Source organism: Pistacia vera, unplaced genomic scaffold (genome assembly GCF_008641045.1).
Source record: "Pistacia vera cultivar Batoury unplaced genomic scaffold, PisVer_v2 Contig359, whole genome shotgun sequence".
Taxonomy (NCBI): Eukaryota; Viridiplantae; Streptophyta; class Magnoliopsida; order Sapindales; family Anacardiaceae; genus Pistacia; species Pistacia vera.
Genome location: NW_022196178.1, coordinates 984764 through 1003903, shown reverse-complemented (window position 1 = coordinate 1003903; position 19140 = coordinate 984764). Strand labels below are relative to the sequence as shown.

Genomic DNA, 19140 nt, shown 5'->3' with positions numbered 1-19140 from the left:
ACATGACTTAGTTAGGAGGCCTTTGTAGAACATAACTCCAACGTTACCTTTTTCTTCTTAAAATTAATGTCTTCTTGAAACTCATTTCTAACTTTTCTTAGTGCATTAAGAAGTGTTATTTGTTTTCTCTTGAAATTGGTGCCTTCTTGAACCTCATCTCTAACTTTTCTTAGTGCATTAAGAAGCTTTGGTATAGTGTTCTCATATTGCAAGAAAATTGATATTATTTTCAACAACTATTCCCTATATCACATTAACTATACACAATATATACATAAACTAAGTTAAATATTTTGGAAAAAGAAAATAAAGAATGTCACGATAAATCGATTTATACGATTAAATAATATATTAATTAATTAATAAATTTTCATAATTCTAAAATTTATCGAGGTTTGATTGTAGTAACTCTCTTAAAATATATATATGGGAATGAAGGGTATTTACAAACTTTATCGGGGTGCCCAATGCCAATACCATAAAAAAATTAATTTTAAATCCTTGAAACGAAATACTTAAAAAATAAGACTTTTTTAGTTTATTGTTTGGGTTTCATCAATAGCTTCACTCTTCAGTCTTTACCAAACCCCAAGCTTACGATTAGTTTTGAAAAAACCGGTCCAAACTCGGTTGGTCGAACCATGGCCCACCATGAATCAACGTCACTGGTGACGCAAAGAGTATCTACGTGTAGAATCAAAGAATCTTCAAAAAAATTACCTTTTATTTTATTACTTTTTTAAGCATAAATTCAGCTGCTTTTAATGTCAACGTCTTCCACATTCCATTTGTCACCTCCCACTCACATTTAAAATTCTAAATAAATCAACACGGCTATTTAATTTTCCCCAATTTTCTTTTTTTATTTAAAAAAGATCTTATAAAATCTAGACAAAATTGAGGCGGTCATGCCAATTTTCCTCTGTGTATTTTAATTTAAGGGTTGTTTGATATAGAATTTATTTATCGTAGTCTGTTTTTTAAAACAAATAATACGATAAATTGAATTGTTTTCAAAAACAGTTTTTGAAAACAATTTAAAAAATTAGAAACTATTTTTAAAAAATTTATTAAATAATTATTTTTCTACATTTATAACAGTAACCATATTAGGTCAAATAAAGATTTAATAATCTTTAAACTGTAAAGAGCTCAATTTATTTAGTAATCTAATCCCATGTGATAAAACAGATTATAATAAAAAAATATCTCTACGTGATAACCCTCTCATAATTTATACATTATTTATTATTTTATTTAAAAATTATTATTATCTCTCATCAATCTCCATTACCAAAGAATTTCTTTAATATAAACTCCAGTTCTCATAAGCTTTATTGATTCTTAAACCTGACAAATAAATATAATTATTCTCTGGAAAAACAAATATATTTTTACTTTTATTTTTTATTATGTTATTGATTTCGTTTGGTTTTTAAAGATTAAACATATTCGAAGAATATTAATATTCCTTTTATTGGTTTGTGAATAAATTCCAAAGTGATTTTTTTTTTTTTTTTACTAAAAAGTTTCCGATTGGGTTAAGATTCTGAATAATTTTATTTTAACAGGTAAAATTATAGCGAAAAATATATATTTAAATATTAAAAATTTCAAAAGGTTTACAATAATAGGAGTACATATAATTGAATTGGAACATGCTGGTGGTTGTTAAAAGTACGAAAATTACAATTTTATCCCTAAAGTTTGATTTTGCTAACTTAAGTTTTGTTAAAAAAATTAATAACATTTTAGTGGTTATGAGAAGTAGGAAGATCAATTGCCAATACAATTGGGACCAAAATGTTACTTAAGACATACACTAAACTCAAAAAACGTAGTCAAACATCAGGTACTAAATTGTAATTATCCATAAACACTCGTGCTCCGTTTGGTTCGTTTTTGGGAATACTATTATTAGTATTCCAAAAAAAGTTAAACAGTAAAATCGCAAAAACTCATAATATTATTCAACTATTTTTAAACCCCTTAAATTTTTTAATTTAATTAAATACCTCTAAATTTTTTTTAGAAATTGCAAAAACATCCCAGAAACCCACATTTACCAGATTCCGGCCACCACTGCCGAAAGATGGCCGGAATCTGGTATAATGGCATACTACCGGTTGAATCTGGCCGGTAGTGCGCCGATCTAGCATTTTTCGACCAGATCTTTGGCCGTAGCCAATCGTCAACGGCGGTCAACATATGATCGTCGTTGACCATCAACGACGGCCGTATTTTTTGCCGTCGTTGACAAGCAAATGGGGCCAGATCTGGCCGTCAATGGCCAGATCTAGTCCATCATTGATTTGGCTAGAAAATGTCATATCGGTGCACGACCGATAAGATCTAGCTGGTCATACACCGATACGGTGACTTCGACCACCCTTCGGCGGTGGTGGCCAACTGTCCGTATTTAATGGGTAGATTGGAGGTGTTTTTGTTAACTTTTAATGTTTTATTATAGGGGTGTTTAGTAAATAAATAAACATATACGATATTTTTATTAATTTTCAAATCTTATATCGTAATATCTGCCCAATTAAATTTTTTTTTAACTTTTCTAAAAAATGTAAAAAAATGAACCAAATGGAGCCTCAGTTGGTTAATGGTTATATGTATAAAAAGGAATTAAAATTGTGATCCCTCAGGTATTGCATAGTAACGTTTAGATCCTTATTCATATTCAGAATCACTTTTTGAATTATTTTTTTTTTTTTGTAAGTATATAAAATACCCTTAATCTGTTAATTTTCATTTTCTTATAATTAATATAATTGTTCTAAATTGTTACCATAATTTGCAGTTAGCAGTCGTTCATATTTTCTATAATTCCATTAATTTTTTATTTCATTTATATAAGAAAAGATTAAGATACTTTTATAAGAACCTAAGCGTTATTATCAGATTTTTGTGGACTTACAATCAGGCCAAACATCAAGGACTAAAATGATATAACTAGGTAAATAGTGAAACTGGAAATCAGCTTTGAGCGGCTGTGACAAATAATTATAAAATAAAAAGTAAACGAGAAAAATACAAAAATGAGATTTGACTTGACGAAAACTTGTGTAAGAATCTCACAACATCTCTCAATTCTCATCTTTAAATGATTGCTTCCTATTTCCTACTTTTTATCAGGTCATGGCACACAATCGTTTATTAAAGGATAAAAATTACATGGAGCCCCTCGTAAGTTTAAGAAATTTTACAGTTTCCTAGTTTGATTGTTTGAAAAATAATATCAAGGTATTCTTGTAATTTTATAAATAAATAGCTCTTAACATGTGTCTAATATAAAAAATTGGGAAGCATATACCAGATGAAAATTATATTTCATAATATATTAAAAAAAATAATTATGATACCATATGATAACTAATGTTTCCATATTAAAAAATAAAAAAGAATTCTAGTAAGATAAGATGCGTCACGTCATTCATTAATATTTATTTAATAATATCATATCATATCACATAATATTGATATTATTTTATAACAATATTTGTTAATTTGAAAATGAAATGAGGTATAACCATAATATTTATAATAGGTTGTTTTAATGTGTACCTTATTTGACAAAGAATTTCACTAACTCAAAATTTTTATAGTTTCGGTTACTATTCATTGAAGCTCCGGTCAAGGATTCCTCTGTAATTAGACCACCAACTTTATACATAATTTTACAACTTTGTAGAGACAAACGTTTTTGGTAAATAGTAGCTAATTTTGTATAAATGTGTCTTACCTAACAAAAAATTTTATTATCTTATGATCATTATAGTTATGAACATTGTTAATCGAGGCTATGGTAATATTAGCTCTTCTATCACCAAGACATTAACCAAATGCATGATCTTACAACTTTATAAAGTCCTATCTCCTATCTTAAACTCTAATTATTTTATTTATTAAAGATAGATAGTTAGGTAATGACGGCAGGAGAGCTCCACTGACATTTCGGAAACTTCGTGGGGTAAGATGGAATTATCTCAAACCCAAAGGAGGCAAACATTCTCATCCTACATGAAAGTCTTCAACTTCAGATGGTCGCCACGCGTTTCACTGGACCCCACCTAAATCTCTCTTTCTTTCTTTGACTTGCCTTGCTTACCTAATCTTAAAAGAAAATAAAGAAGAAAAAACTCTAGAAAATTACAATCTCGCCCCTTTCCCTCCCCCTCCAACGAACAACTAATAATCTTTTCAATTTCACTCCTTCATCATAATCAAATATATAAAATGAGATTTCACGTTGTTGTGTGCCAGATGTAAGCAAGTCTTGAAGAAGAAGAAGAATCAAGCCAGAGATCTCCGTCTCTCTCTCTTCGCCTCTGTTGCTTTATCTCCGACCACTGAGTCATGTCTCCGAGCAAGCTCGACTCCCCCGTAAGTCTCTGATTTTCGCTGAATTTTGTGTATTTTTTCCATATTTATTTGACTTTAATTGCCTCCATGTCTTCCACAGGCTTTTTTTTTTTTTGGATTCTTTTTTGTGCCTATTTTAGTTTTAATTTTGGAGTAGTTTTTGATATATTGAGTAAGCTAATTTTAGTAATTTTGGTTTATTTATAAAATTACTGAAAATTATTGAATTATAACTGGAATTGTTAAAAATATCAGTATTTCTCATGTGAAAATTAAACAAAAAATTGTTTTTGTTTTTTTTTCCCCTTTTTGGAATTGGAGTGTGTATTTTAGTTTTAATTTCTATTTTGGTGTAGTTGTTAGTTTGCAGAGTAAGCTAATTGTAGTAATGATTTGGTTAATTACTTGATTGAAGGTGGAGGTCTGATTTTAGCTTTATATGTGAAATTGTTAGAAGTATCAGTGGTTCTTATGTGAATATATAAGAAAAGAATTACAATTGAACATGTAAATGGGGCAAATTCTGTTGAAGTTTCCATTTCAGCAATTATGCATGTCTGCACACTGCGTGGGTCACTGTGATTCGAAGTTCTGTCTGCTTGTGACCGCTATGGTGAACTGGCATTGATAGACCTTGATTTTATGTCTTTTGTGCAAAATTTGGAGAAATTAAGTAGGTGGTATTTTTCCTTTAGTATTTGGAAACTCAAAAGGCAGTTATGGTTTTGTTTAATTAAATAGGTTTTTAATTAATATATATTTTATTTTTTTTTATTTTTTTTGAGAAAATATGGAGGAAAGTGATTATGTTATATCAAGATTGTGTACCATGAAATTGTTTTCAATTAAATATGGAAGATATATTATGCCCTTCAACTGAAGTGGTTTAGTAAATTTCCTTACACTTTTTTTACTTTACTTTTCCCATTGACCTAAACCTATATGGTCTATATGGTCTAGATAGTGTTGAAAAATTTTTAAATTCCTATATTAAAGCTAATAGGAAATGACACAGAAATGGTGTCAAAGTCTTTGATGCCACTATTTTTATGACAAAATTAATTGGTAGACTTATCAGTTGTCACATGGATCCAAAGACAAACCCATCTTGCTTTGTGTTATAATTTAGTTGGGAAAATGATGGAATTTGAGAACATAACGTCTTTTCTTACCTTGCATAGTATCTTTGATTGTTTTTTCATGCATAGATGCTTGTTTTTTGTGTCAAGTATTTGTGTCTTGTCTGATAGGCTTCCTATGGAAATGGGGATGCAAGTGTTTCGTGCTCACAGCCAGAGAATGGTTTTGTTGATTCACTTCCTCTCATTCAGTCAGAGAAGGCAGTGCAGGAACTTCTTCAACAGACTCCTGTTCAGGGAACAGATGAACATCTTATAGAGTTTTCTGAGGCCTTGAGAAGTATTTTCATTACTTATTCTTGAATATATTTCTATCTTAATGGAAGCATATGCCTTCCTGTAATCTCAATTTGAAATTTGATGCTTATTTCATTTTCAACACAATTTTAGCTGTTGCAAAGGCATTAAGACGAGCTGCTGAAGGAAAGGCTGCTGCTCAAGCTGAGGCTGCAGAATGGAAACGTAGATATGAACTGGAGAGGACACGAAATCTGCAGATGGAACGTAGAGGTTCTTATTGATGGAATATTATACATAAATTATGACGTTCTATGACTTTGAACTTCTGTGAAAATTTTTAAAACTTTAGATAGCAAAGCTCATTTCAATTATATGAAGTTAGCTAGACCAATCTTCTTTTGCATTTGAATCTTATATTAGGTTTATTTTTTCAGTAAAACTGTAGTGCCTTGCCCTTTACAGCTTCTTTCCAGTTTCTTTTCCACCTTTATTGTGGTTTTATAGTTATTAGAATGCTACTCTGTAGTACTGATACAATGGGTAGTCTTTACTGAACTTGGCTGATCTCTTGTAGTTAACTGATTTAGATCTTTATTTATGTGACCATTAGCATCTTATTCAGGCATTAATTACTAATTACTGTGTATCTTGATCTCTTCTATCTCATCACCCTTATTTTATGGAGAGTTCGTCTCTATTATATACCACCATGGTCTTACAGCTAGTTTATATAAAATGTAACTCTTAAATTGGTGAAAGACTTTAGTCCACTTCACACTAATTGTGGAATTTTGTTCTAACCTGATTAGACAGACTTATAGGGAAACGTTGATATCTGCTTCTGTTGAGTTCCTTTCCCTGGCAATACCAGAAAGGATAAGAAAATCCATGTAATTTTCTTTTGAAAATTTCCAGATTCTCTATACAGATAAGGGTTACAAGGGGTACCTGGTCTGACGGCTGTGTGTCTGAAGTTTATGACAAATTACTTCTGAAGTTACAAGAGGGACCTTTAAGACCACTTTTTTTTTTTTTTTTGTTTTTTTTTTGTTTTTTGGCTGGTATATGACAAAGATAAACACCTCTGGCTCATAAACGTTCTTGATTATAGAGTTCTGAAAATGTGGCTGGTATATAGTTTCAGCTAATAGTTAATTGCACTACTTTCTCCATCTGTGTAGTCAAAAGGAGATTTAATTGCTTTCTTCTCGATCTTAGTGGCTTTGAGAATGCTGTTTCACTATCTAAGTAGTAAAACAGTAGGATTTTGTATGGTTTTGGTGAGAGTGCTAATCTAGTTTAGACTCATTATCATCAGATTATGGCTATTCCACTATCAGGCAATGTTATCTCTGAAATACTCCAAAGTTGGTGGACTCGGACTTCTTTATATAATGCAATGGGACTGATAAGATTTATTCTTCCATGTCTTGTCTGCTGGGAAATTTGGAAAGAACAGAATAGGCGACTATCTCAAGGTAGTTGCTTTAATCATACGTAGAATTATGAAGTCAAATCAATGCTTCTTTTGAAGAAATTTCTCAGGCTTTTTTGATTGCTACATGCTTTCTAGTAGTTTAGGGTTTAGGGTTTAGGGATTGAGATTGCTTATCCTAGAAAACCTTATGGCATCCCAAGACGGTCATGTGCATATCATCAATCAGAGATAAATCTCTTTGAAAGTGATGTTGATGTAGGAAGAATAGGACTGATTTAAGTTTATTTAGTCCTTATCTGTCTATCTCTTAGAACTAAATAAACTTAAATTAATCCTATTCTTCCTATATCAGATGTAGATCTAAGCATCTAGTGTGTATCAGGTTTAAACAATGTATTAGAGGTTTTGACTTCAGGTTTTATGAAAAATCTCATGCAATTAGCTTCGAAGGGCTTTAAAACTTTAAGCGCTTTGTAAATAATAAAACAGCAAGAGTATAGGCAAAGTAGTGTACTCCTTTAAGTGAATACTGACGCTTAAGAGACAGTGGCAAGTGGTTGGCCATTTCACCATAAGTTATCCATGCCATGTGAGTCCAGCAAATGTAGAAGTTCCTAACTAAAAATTGGCTCTTCTGTGCTGTGTTTTGAACTCATCATTTTGCCACCTCTCTCTCTCTCATTTTCGTGTGGTTTCTCTGAGGACCTTTTCATGCCTATTTCAGTTGACTACCCCTCTTATCATATTCAACATTTATTTTCATTGTAATTTTCAATGTAAATTTTAAAAATCTTGTATTTCACACATAATCACATATAACTACAAATCCGTATATATGTAGTTGCACATTTATGAGGCAGTTGTAACTTGTAATGTACTGAAAAGTTTGTAGCTGGCTTTAGAAGTTTTCTTAAGTACCAAGACTGTAGCTCCGTTGACAACTATTTTGTTAGAGTAGTAACAATAAAATATATTGTTTCACAAGCACATTTAATTTACTAACCATATATACATGCACACATAAACACAGACACATGCAAAATTCTGAGTCAGCTTTAATGGGCTGAAGGAATTCTTGTAGCTGACCTAAAAGCTTTGTTAAGTACTAATACTTTTGTTCACTGAACAAATGACTTATCAAGCAGGGGATTGTCAGACAAGGATTTGCTGCTTATATAATGTAAACTTAGCTACTCAGTTGGATATTTTGTCATTGTTAGATTCTTATTTCTTGTTCATCTTCTTGTCACCTTTACATTGAAATTAATTCCTGAAGGGGTACCTGCAAGTTGAGGTTTGCAGTTATGGTCATTTTGATTAGTTGATCGCAGATGAAGCTCTAAGGTTTTTGAAACTACCGGTCATTATATGCAAGTTGCCATAATAACATTTCCGTATGCAAATACAACCTATTTTGTGAGAGTGTGTGTGCATGGTTTTGGTCCATCGCCTCTCTTCCACAGTGGATCAGCTCCACTTATGACTCAAGTTGTCTATACGTAGTATAATCATGCCCTTTTGCATATTGTGATATGTGTCTCATTTTATGCTCATATGCATATTACCTCTCCATCATCTTTTAATCCAGCTTCATTATTCTTTTTCTTTTTTTTTTTCCAAACTTCTGGATGAACAAATTTATTGGTTTGTATTGCAGAACAGTCTCTTGGAAAGAGTAATGGCCATTTTGAGGCAGGGAGGCTTGAAAACTCAACCAATAGTCTTGTGCTGTGCAGTCAATCTGAGGAGCATTCCAGAGTAGGTTCTTTGGAGCAAGGGATTTGCTCCCATGAGGTTCTTCGGGACGTGGAGTCTGATTTTGATTCCGATACAATTCATAATAAGATGATGAGAAAGGTATGCTTATATCAACTTAATGTTTTGTGTTAGTCCACCAAAATATTAGGAGGTGGTGGTTTAGTTTAGCGAACTGTTTTTTATAATTGCTTGTGTTTGATCTATGTTGGATGTGTTACATGTTTGGTCTTTGAGCAAATTGTCTTGGTCATATTTGTGATCATCTTATAAGTTCCAGATGATATATATCTAATGTTAGGAACAATAATTACTGAAAGCTGTGAACCATTTTGAATAATACATTGTGGGAAAGCCTTTTCTTCTTGTTATAGTCTTGTTTCACATACTGAACGAGAGAGTTGTAGCTTCATAATTGCATTAAGTTATAGCAATTGACAAGATATAATTCATGTCAGGAAAGAATTATTTATAAAGCTCCAATGTAATTTTTGTTCTATTTATGTTTCCTGAGTTAGGCATCATTTAAACTTTCATGGAGATGCAAAGGTGAAAATAGTGATCAGCACAAACATGACATTGTCTATTTTGAAAGAGGAAATATAACAACAGCAGAGCGCAGCAGTAAACAGGTACTGCTTCTGTAAAGATGAAAATGACATTCAGAACAAACATTTTGTTCTCTATTCTGATGCTTTGTCTGCCTATAAGTTTTGCTTTTTTTTTTTTTTTAAATCTTTCCCTTCCCATTCTGCCTATCTTGTTGTCTAGATCAAATTAGTTATGGCTCTCTTACATTGTCTAATTAAAAAGTTCTTTGTTTCAGATTTCTCTTAAGTGGGAATCACAACCACAGACTGTGCTTATTTTCACCAAACCAAATTCAAGTTCTGTTCGAATTTTATGTGCAGAAATGGTCAGGTGTGGGTCTGATAATCATAGTTTTTCTTAGTGCAGGTTGCCTCCTCCCCCTAAATATGCTTATTCAAACTGTGTTTGTGCAAATTACATTAGTCAAGAAGATAACTTTTTGTAATTCATGTTCTTTTGTGTTTCAATTTCTCATTATAGTTGCTTTATGCTCTTTAATGATAAAGAGCATTAAGCAACTGCATGACATGGAGTGGTTTTGTTTTCTGATAGCTGTATCAGTTTATATGCTTGCTTCATTCGAATTTTCTGTTGACAGATGGTTAAGAGAGCAGAGAAAGGTGAACATTTATGTGGAGCCACGAGTGAAAGCTGAACTTCTAACAGAATCATCTGACTTCAACTATGTACATACTTGGAAAGATGGTAAGCAGTGGAATGTTTATGTTTATCAAAAATTTAACAAGATATATATTCAATACAACTTATAGCATTGGTTTCAATTATATTCATGTCTCGAACAGAACATAAGACAATCCAGTATAAGGCATAATTCAATTGTTTGCTTTGCTTCATAAATTTAAAGTGAATAGCGTATCCACTTCGTTGCCCAGCTCTTAGTTAAACTAAAGAAGTTGTTCCACGTAAAGTCGTTAAATTTTTGTTTGTGTCATGCTCTGTCTCCTGCCGCCTCTTAAATTTAAAGTGAGTTATGTATCTACTCCAATGATGCTATTATTCCATGTCAAGCTCTTAGTTAAACTGAGGACATTATTCCTCCTAAGTTGATGAAATACTGGTTAGTGTCATGTTCCTTCTAGTGGCGATCACAGAATGTAGAAGTTCCAACATGCACTCTCTAGTTCTGATGTGATAGCATTTTTCAATTTTAAATGTGCCGTCTCATACATCCTGTCATATTCTCTGTTTTCTCTCTTTGCTGAAGTGAACCATATTTCTGATGATTGAAAAGAAACTTGACCATATAATCATGTTTTAATCTTTCTGATCATAAGATTTAATCTAACNTTGCTTTATGCTCTTTAATGATAAAGAGCGTTAAGCAACTGCATGACATGGAGTGGTTTTGTTTTCTGATAGCTGTATCAGTTTATATGCTTGCTTCATTCGAATTTTCTGTTGACAGATGGTTAAGAGAGCAGAGAAAGGTGAACATTTATGTGGAGCCACGAGTGAAAGCTGAACTTCTAACAGAATCATCTGACTTCAACTATGTACATACTTGGAAAGATGGTAAGCAGTGGAATGTTTATGTTTATCAAAAATTTAACAAGATATATATTCAATACAACTTATAGCATTGGTTTCAATTATATTCATGTCTCGAACAGAACATAAGACAATCCAGTATAAGGCATAATTCAATTTTTTGCTTTGCTTCATAAATTTAAAGTGAATAGCGTATCCACTTCGTTGCCCAGCTCTTAGTTAAACTAAAGAAGTTGTTCCACGTAAAGTCGTTAAATTTTTGTTTGTGTCATGCTGTGTCTCCTGCCGCCTCTTAAATTTAAAGTGAGTTATGTATCTACTCCAATGATGCTATTATTCCATGACAAGCTCTTAGTTAAACTAAGGACATTATTCCTCCTAAGTTGGTGAAATACTGGTTAGTGTCATGTTCCTTCTAGTGCGATCACACAATGTAGAAGTTCCAAGTTGTGATGTGATAGCATTTTTCAATTTTAAATGTGCCGTCTCATACATCCTGTCATATTCTGTGTTTTCTCTCTTTGCTGAAGTGAACCATATTTCTGATGATTGAAAAGAAACTTGACCATATAATCATGTTTTAATCTTTCTGATCATAAGATTTAATCTAACAAGTCAAACTCCAGTACCATGTGAACCCCTTACATGCTTGCCTTAATTATATTTATGATTTGTCATTGATGAGTTGATTATGTTGCTTTCCAGACAATGAAATTTTGCGCCTGCACACAAAAGTTGACATTGTGGTAACCCTTGGTGGAGATGGAACTGTCCTTTGGGTATGTGCACTTAATCTTACCAAAGTTGTATCTAAAATGGCATGAGATAATGAAAAATATTGATCAAATTTAGTCGGTTGAATGTTTTGATCAGATTTACTCTTATCACAAGAAATTGAGTTTAGCTTTGGTCTGTTTCTGCTATATTCTCAGTGATATTTATTCACTCATAGGTTTAGTATCTCTTTACCTCTCTGGTGACTGATGTATAGACATAATCGGAAGCATTAGTCACGTATTCCTTGACAACCCTTTTACTTTAGAAAATTGTAACTCATTATTATTCATTTTCTTGGAAATGAAACTTACTCTATTTCTTTAGATAAAAATGGATAAATGTTTGCTATTTTATTTTAAAAGTCAATTCTTTTGCATTGATACCTAAGAAGAAACTGTCTTCTACACTGTTTGCAGGCAGCATCAGTGTTCAAAGGGCCTGTTCCTCCTATTGTGCCATTTTCTTTAGGGTCTTTGGGCTTCATGACCCCTTTCCGTATCCTCTTTCTATCTTGAAGGAACTTATTTTCTTTCAATAAATAAACTTGATGATTGAATTCAGTTACAAGAGATATCTAGCTTTTGAAGAGTAATACTTGATAGCTTCTTTAACAGTTTTTAGACAGTGAACATTACAGAGATTGCCTTGATTCAGTGTTAAAGGGTCCGATTAGCATAACATTACGTCATCGGTTGCAGTGTCATATTATTAGAGATGCTGCTAAAAATGAGTATGAAGTCGATGAGCCTATACTTGTTTTGAACGAGGTTACAATCGACCGTGGCATATCTTCATATCTCACAAATTTGGAGTGTTACTGCGACAACTCCTTTGTCACATGTGTGCAAGGAGACGGACTGATTTTGTCAACTACATCCGGTAGCACTGCATATTCGTTGGCAGCTGGAGGATCAATGGTCCATCCACAGGTTTGTTTCTGCGTATGATAACAATCAAACAACTTTGGCACCTTATTGTTTTTATCTTGTCTTTAATTGCAATATGACATCCTGATTATAAGAATATACCATCGAAAATTCTGATGCATTTTTTGTGAATTCAGGTTCCGGGCATCCTTTTTACACCAATTTGTCCCCATTCTTTATCCTTCCGGCCTCTCATTCTACCGGAGCATGTAACAGTGAGAGTGCAAGTACCTTTCAATAGCAGAAACCCAGCTTGGGTATCATTTGACGGCAAGGACAGGAAACAGTTGGCGGCTGGAGATGCACTCGTCTGCAGTATGGCAACTTGGCCTGTTCCGACAGCCTGTCAAGTTGATTCCACTGACGACTTCCTGCGCAGCATCCACGACGGTCTCCATTGGAATCTAAGAAAGACTCAGTCATTCGATGGCCCTCGAGACTCATAACTCATATTTCATCGCTCAGTTTCTCCGATAAGATGTAAAGCAATTCTAGCAGAATCTGACTCGTTATATACTCGAGAGTTGTTATCGGTACCAGGGCGAAGCATTTAAAATGTTGTAATTTATATTCCTTACTAATGTCTCCCCAGGTGCGGAGTAGCTCTTCTGTAGCGAGAGTTATATAATTCAGCTGATGATCACGAAAATTCATAGACGATTAAAGTTTAATTAATGCATCAAGAGATATATTTAGCTTGTTCTCTTACTGTAAAACTTAACATAATTATCAGAGGTCTATACAAGGGAGAACTACATTTTCTCGCCCAAGGTTTGGCGAACGACAACTTTCTCACCCTTTGTCAGGTTCTGTTAGTCTTTTTTTGTTAATGTTTGATTAAAAAGATGAAAATATTCTTAAATAGTTTATTTCTTAATTAGTTTATTATAAATTAAAATTTAGTTACATCAAAGTCTTTATTGGACAAGTCCAATTCAAATAATATGTTCATATAAGTTGCCTTTTACCAGCATCCACGATTTTGTTTCGGAGGAGGCAATATATATAAAAGAAATTATTCATGAAAAATCTGACTTTTTAATACATTAAGAAGCAAAATTAAAATATATTTGAGATTTGAGGAAATAAAAAATAAATGGGTACGACTGTAACGGCACATCGTAAGAGGGTATAAATTGAAATTTTGTTCCAAGGTCAGTGTGGGGCATGAGCGCCCTCTCACCCGTTAGTGGCTCCGTCCGTGTCTATTAAGTGTTGAATTTCATAAATGTGACAATGTTAAAATTTATAAATTATTAAATTCCATATCTTTAATTTAAAGAGAGATTTCAGTTTATAGATCGCTAAAATATTAAAATGACAATAAGTATATTTGATATTTTATATAACATGTGTTTTTAAGATACACATTGATAGGACCTATATTCCTTGTGACAAAACAAGGGGTGTATATATTATATATCTCAACATTCAATCATATTAGTGATACATATTTAAATACTATATTAATTAAGTTTTTATATATATATATAAATATGTTAATTTAAGCCACCATTTCTCCTTTCATGCAAGCCCTTAACTTGACATTTGCAGAGTCCTTGCCACTCACATATTCAACGTCGCAACATTCTACTCTTCCTGCCTGAAAAATGAAAAATAAAAAACAATATGTATTTCAATTAATACATATGTGATTTTTTTTTTGTTTTGATTGGTGATCGCAAATATATGAAAATTCAAATATGCCCTTCTCCTTGACATCCTGAATATTGCTTGGTAGTATCATATATGAATTTATACACTGGTCAATTGAAACTAGTTCACGGGGATATTGCTACATTGTAGCTAGAAGAATTCAATGCAAGAGAGATAATTTCTTATATACCTTGTACAAGCTTTAAGACTTTTCAAAGTCGAGTGTCTTATGTCAACGTCGTACACTTACCAACTATCCAAAAAACTAATCTACTAAGTGATATTGTCTAGCTATTTATATAAGGGAGAACGACTTAACATACCCAAAAGGTTTTGAAAGACAAATGGATAACTTCGCATGTTTGTTAGTGATTTTGGTTAGATAATAGTGAAAAGACTAAAAACCCTTGAAAGTTTAATTTTTAGTTTTTTAAAATTTGAAAACTTCTAAAAAAACCCTTAGGTTTGCTAATTTGACTAAACAGCCCAATATATAAAATTTTACAAAATAAACAAAAACACCCGCCACCCCCGCAGTGCCAGATTCCGGCCACCACCGCCGGAATCTGGCGAAAAATTGTGTTACGACACAGACCATCGGATCTGTGTCGTAACAACACGATCTGGCCTTTTCGGCAAGATCCGCCTCGGATCTGGCCTTTGTCGGCCTCGACGGCCAGATCTGGCCTTTTCCGGCCAGATCATCCACGGATCTGGCCGGAAAATGCCAGATCGACGTGTTACGACACAGATCCGATGGGTCTGTGTCGTAACACAATTTTCCGACAAGTTTCCGGTCTCGACGGCCAGATCTGGCGTAGATCTGGTCTTTTCGGCCAGATCAGCCGGATCTTGCCGGAAAATAAAGATCTACGCGTTAGCAATTTTTCGGCCAGATTCCGGTGGTGGTGGCCGGAATCTGGCACTGCGGGGGTGGCGGGGGGGTGTTTTGTTATTTTATAAAATTTTTATATATTGGGCGTTTAGTCAAATTAGCAAATCTTGGGGGTTTTTTAGAAGTTTTTAAATTTATAAAAAACTAAAAATTAAACTTTCAAGGGTATTTAGTCTTTTCACTATTATCTAACCAAAATCACACAGAAAATAACGGAAGGGATCCATTTGTCGTTCAAAACCTTTGGGGATCACTTGTCATTTCAACAAACCTTAGGTATGCATAAGGCTTCGGCCTTTATATAAACCCATACTCAATCGATTTTATCCGAGATGGGATCACAAGTAACAACACGTAAGAGAGTTTAGTAATAAGTTAATTAATATTAGTATTTATATATTAATGTTAAACCGTTAATAATAATTAAAATTTTAGGTCAAGTAACTGACTATTAGGACGGTACATCGTATCTTGAATCATTCATTAATTATATTTTGAATACTCGATTCCTATAACCTAACCCTATCTATTAGCTTATGCCTTTTTTCAAACCAGTACTATTAGTTTAAGTCCTTTTTCAGAATCGTTACTTAACAACAGAAAAAGGATAGAAGACACACCTCTTTTCGTCTAGTTGCAGGCGAAAACACTTGAATTCTGGAGATGGCATCCGCAGAGTGGTTGCCATTCACTGAACAAGGAGGCAAATTACGAGCCGAGCTTCGAGTATAACTAGTAACAACTTCTTCTCCATCCCCACTACTAACAGTTTCCAAGAAAAACTGATGAGGAGCTCCGCAAGGATCAACGTACGGAGGCCATCGAGTGTTGAACATGTACAACGGCGGCCTAACATCTTCCTGGCCGAAATGTCTCGAGGGGTTTTTTCAGAAAGCTTCGGGGGAATAAGCTTCGTAAATATGAGCAGAATGCCCCAGGAGATGGAGAACGACCAGTTGGTTTGCCTGTGGTAGCAGATTGTTTGTTGCAGGAGACGAGATTGATCGACGTTGCAGCTTTCATGAGATGGTTGATGGACTCGGAACGGCCCTTGGAGGGGAAGATAGGATTCACGGTGCGAAATGGTGGAGAGTGAGAAGGGGAGACCCCGGATGAGATGATAAGAGGCCTGAAATGTCGCCTCGCAGATCAATCTGCAAGTAACAAATTATATATCAGAAATTAATATATATATCAAATAAAAATGGAATAAATCAAGAATTCTTCAAAACTGTCTTTAATTAGTGTATTTCTGTTGTCATAAATATAAGTCCAAATTAATAATAATAATCAAAATGTCTCCATTTGAGAATTTTACACCTACAGTCAATTTATAGTGTGAATGTATGGAAGATTTTAAAGTGCGGATAAAAGAGAGAATGCAAAAATTATGCTAATGAAGAGTCTCTAGCTTTTGACTGGAAGTGAGTTCTACTTAAACCCGTTTATTATTTAGTATTTTTAGCTAGATTTTAGAAGTGAGTTCTACCTAAACCAATTTATCAATTATCATCTTATGGGTGGTCAGGTAAGGTGATAAAGATTCTTGAGTGTATTACTCAAGAGAGCTTGGGTTTAATTGTCCTCGATTGCTAATAGGGGTGGCTAACTTCAACCCTTAGGTAGTTTGTCAAAAAAATAAAAAATAAGTAAAGAAGAGTCTCTAACTTTTGTTAAAAACTTCCTAAACGTCCACACCTCTAATTTTCTGTGTGTATATATATATATATATATATAATTGCATGTTGAGGTGAAGAGTGTACGAGAGAAAATATTATTGTCACAATTAACGTATAATAATCATCTATATCATTTCCTAATCTTAATTTATCTTTATGGCGTATAATTATTAACTAATTCATGACAGATTTACTTTCAACTATTGAACCAGTCAACCAGATCCATAACGCTCAAAGTTGTGTAAAGCACGATATTAAAGAAATAAATTTAATCATATGATTGACTATTCTTATCAAAACTGAATTTTTTCCTTAAAGTATTTTTCATTAATTTTAATTTTTCGTAATTATATGGTAAAGTTCATTAGATTAGTAATTCAAGCGAGGTTTGTGGTAAATTCTTCTATTATTTATAATAAGTTTTTTAAGTATGTAAAGTATATCAGAAATTAATTTCATAATTTTATTTTTTTTCATATACTCTTGTAACGGAAAATGAAAAGAAATATTTTAGAAGATTAATCGAGATGTGCGTAAACTGACATGGACACTTTAATTATTACAAAAAAAAAAAAAAAAGACATGGACACTTTAGTTATTACAAAAAAAAGGAAAGAAACTGCAAACTACCCTCCTTAAATTATAGAGAGATATGCTATTTAATAAAGTTATATTATGTTTTATAATTATAGTGCTTAGTTATTTTAATTATATATTTCCCTCCAAAATTGAGAAGATCTAGCACTGTTGAAACTCAATTTAAATAAAAAAAAAAATAAAAAAAAAAAATAAATTAATTACCTGGTGAATCCCCTTCTCGATGGTTAGATCAACTCCTAGATCAGCTGAACATGATGCTGATAAAATATCACTTACTCGAAAGTATGGATATCTCTCAATACAGTCATCAATTCTTGTTGCCAATGCTTCCACTAGACCATAACTCAAAGCATATCCACCTCCTCCAAATCCCATCTCAAAAGAGAAATCAAAATTAGACTTAATACTCTCTGAATTTGTCCCAATATAATAATACTTAGTATGATCATATTTCTCTAACACCTCCACTAAATTATCCACGAAAAAAACCGTGTCATCATCTCCCATCACATACCATCTCACGTCTTTATTATCTCCCAACTTGAACGTCTCTAGAATCGAACGATATATCCTAACGTCATTAGGGCTTACAAGTTTAGGGTATACCTTCAACTTAGTCATGTCTTCATTAACGCGAAAACGGGGAGACGTCGAAGGCCATGGGAGAAATTCTTGTGGAGGAGCAAAATCTAACCAAATATTTCCCCTAGTTATATTTTCTCTCCACCATGATTCAATGTACGGTCTTCTGAATTTCCATGTTCTTGTTGAACCCACTAGCACAAACATCATGTGGGAAATATTGGTGGGAGAATCTGTAACATCGGATGAAGATGGCGATTTGTGTTCAAATTGATTAAAGGGTTAGTTATATAAGATTAAGATATAGAACAAGCAGATGATTAGAGCAAAAATAGTGAGAGATTTGTATAAAGTTTCGAAAGAAAGATGATGAAACTTTTGTTTAAGTGAGATGGACTTGAAGGTAGGCCAAGAAGACATTGTTGAAGGAGAGAATTAAAGATCAAAAGAGAATTAGAGTTCATTGAAGATTGAAGTTTAATATGATTAAGGTAGAATTTGAAAGGAATTGTAGATCCATAATTCTTGGTTAAGTTTGCTAATCATGTGATGTTCCAGTTATGTTAGTCAACTTGAATCTCTTCTTGAACCAATTTTATGCAAGTAATTAATTGATAAATTATGATAAGTTCTAGATAGCTAGTTGAAAATTTGAATGAAGTAATTAATTAATTAATTAATACACCAGTTAATTAATTTAAACTTAGGAAGGATTTAAGGGAATTGGAAGCTCTTCTTGTCTTTCAAGTTATTGTGTTGAATGTATAACATTTGGATATATAAACATTTAATTAATAAATCCCTGACTTGTCAAGGTTTATATATCAAAATTACAATTACAATTAGTAAAGTCTAGAAGCCTGGCAATTTTTCAAATATTATGCAATATTTCTAGTTACATACATTTTTATTATTATTCTCGAAAAATATTTGGTTTATTTGTAATTTAATAATCAACTAGTAATCTGTTGACTTTGTATTT

General features: G+C 32.8%; 1 protein-coding gene and 1 pseudogene across 3 annotated transcripts; one reads left to right on the top strand and one right to left on the bottom strand.

The window, feature by feature from the left end:
- The first annotated feature begins 4141 nt into the window (after nucleotides 1-4141).
- Nucleotides 4142-13333, top strand: LOC116139722 (NAD(H) kinase 1). Of its 3 annotated transcripts, XM_031425382.1 has the most exons (12): nucleotides 4142-4392; nucleotides 5622-5790; nucleotides 5901-6020; nucleotides 7091-7228; nucleotides 8846-9045; nucleotides 9462-9575; nucleotides 9770-9864; nucleotides 10133-10239; nucleotides 11749-11822; nucleotides 12237-12315; nucleotides 12442-12749; nucleotides 12884-13333. In XM_031425382.1, the coding sequence occupies exons 1-12, from the start codon at nucleotides 4366-4368 to the stop codon at nucleotides 13190-13192; spliced, it is 1740 nt and encodes a 579-aa protein (XP_031281242.1). In that variant the 5' UTR covers nucleotides 4142-4365; the 3' UTR covers nucleotides 13193-13333. The 3 variants fall into 3 exon arrangements, with proteins under 3 accessions (XP_031281242.1, XP_031281244.1, XP_031281243.1); XM_031425384.1 differs by lacking the exon at nucleotides 5622-5790; XM_031425383.1 differs by lacking the exon at nucleotides 7091-7228.
- A 917-nt stretch (nucleotides 13334-14250) lies between these two features.
- On the bottom strand, nucleotides 14251-18419 carry LOC116139761 (annotated as a pseudogene).
- Nucleotides 18420-19140: the final 721 nt, after the last annotated feature.

Coding starts and splice junctions, on each gene's coding strand:
- LOC116139722 (XM_031425382.1), top strand. CDS start 4,366: ATGTCTCCGAGCAAGCTCGACTCCCCC. Junction 5,791..5,900: donor GTTTTCTGAGGCCTTGAGAA/GTATTTTCATTA, acceptor ACACAATTTTAG/CTGTTGCAAAGGCATTAAGA. Junction 12,750..12,883: donor GATCAATGGTCCATCCACAG/GTTTGTTTCTGC, acceptor TTGTGAATTCAG/GTTCCGGGCATCCTTTTTAC.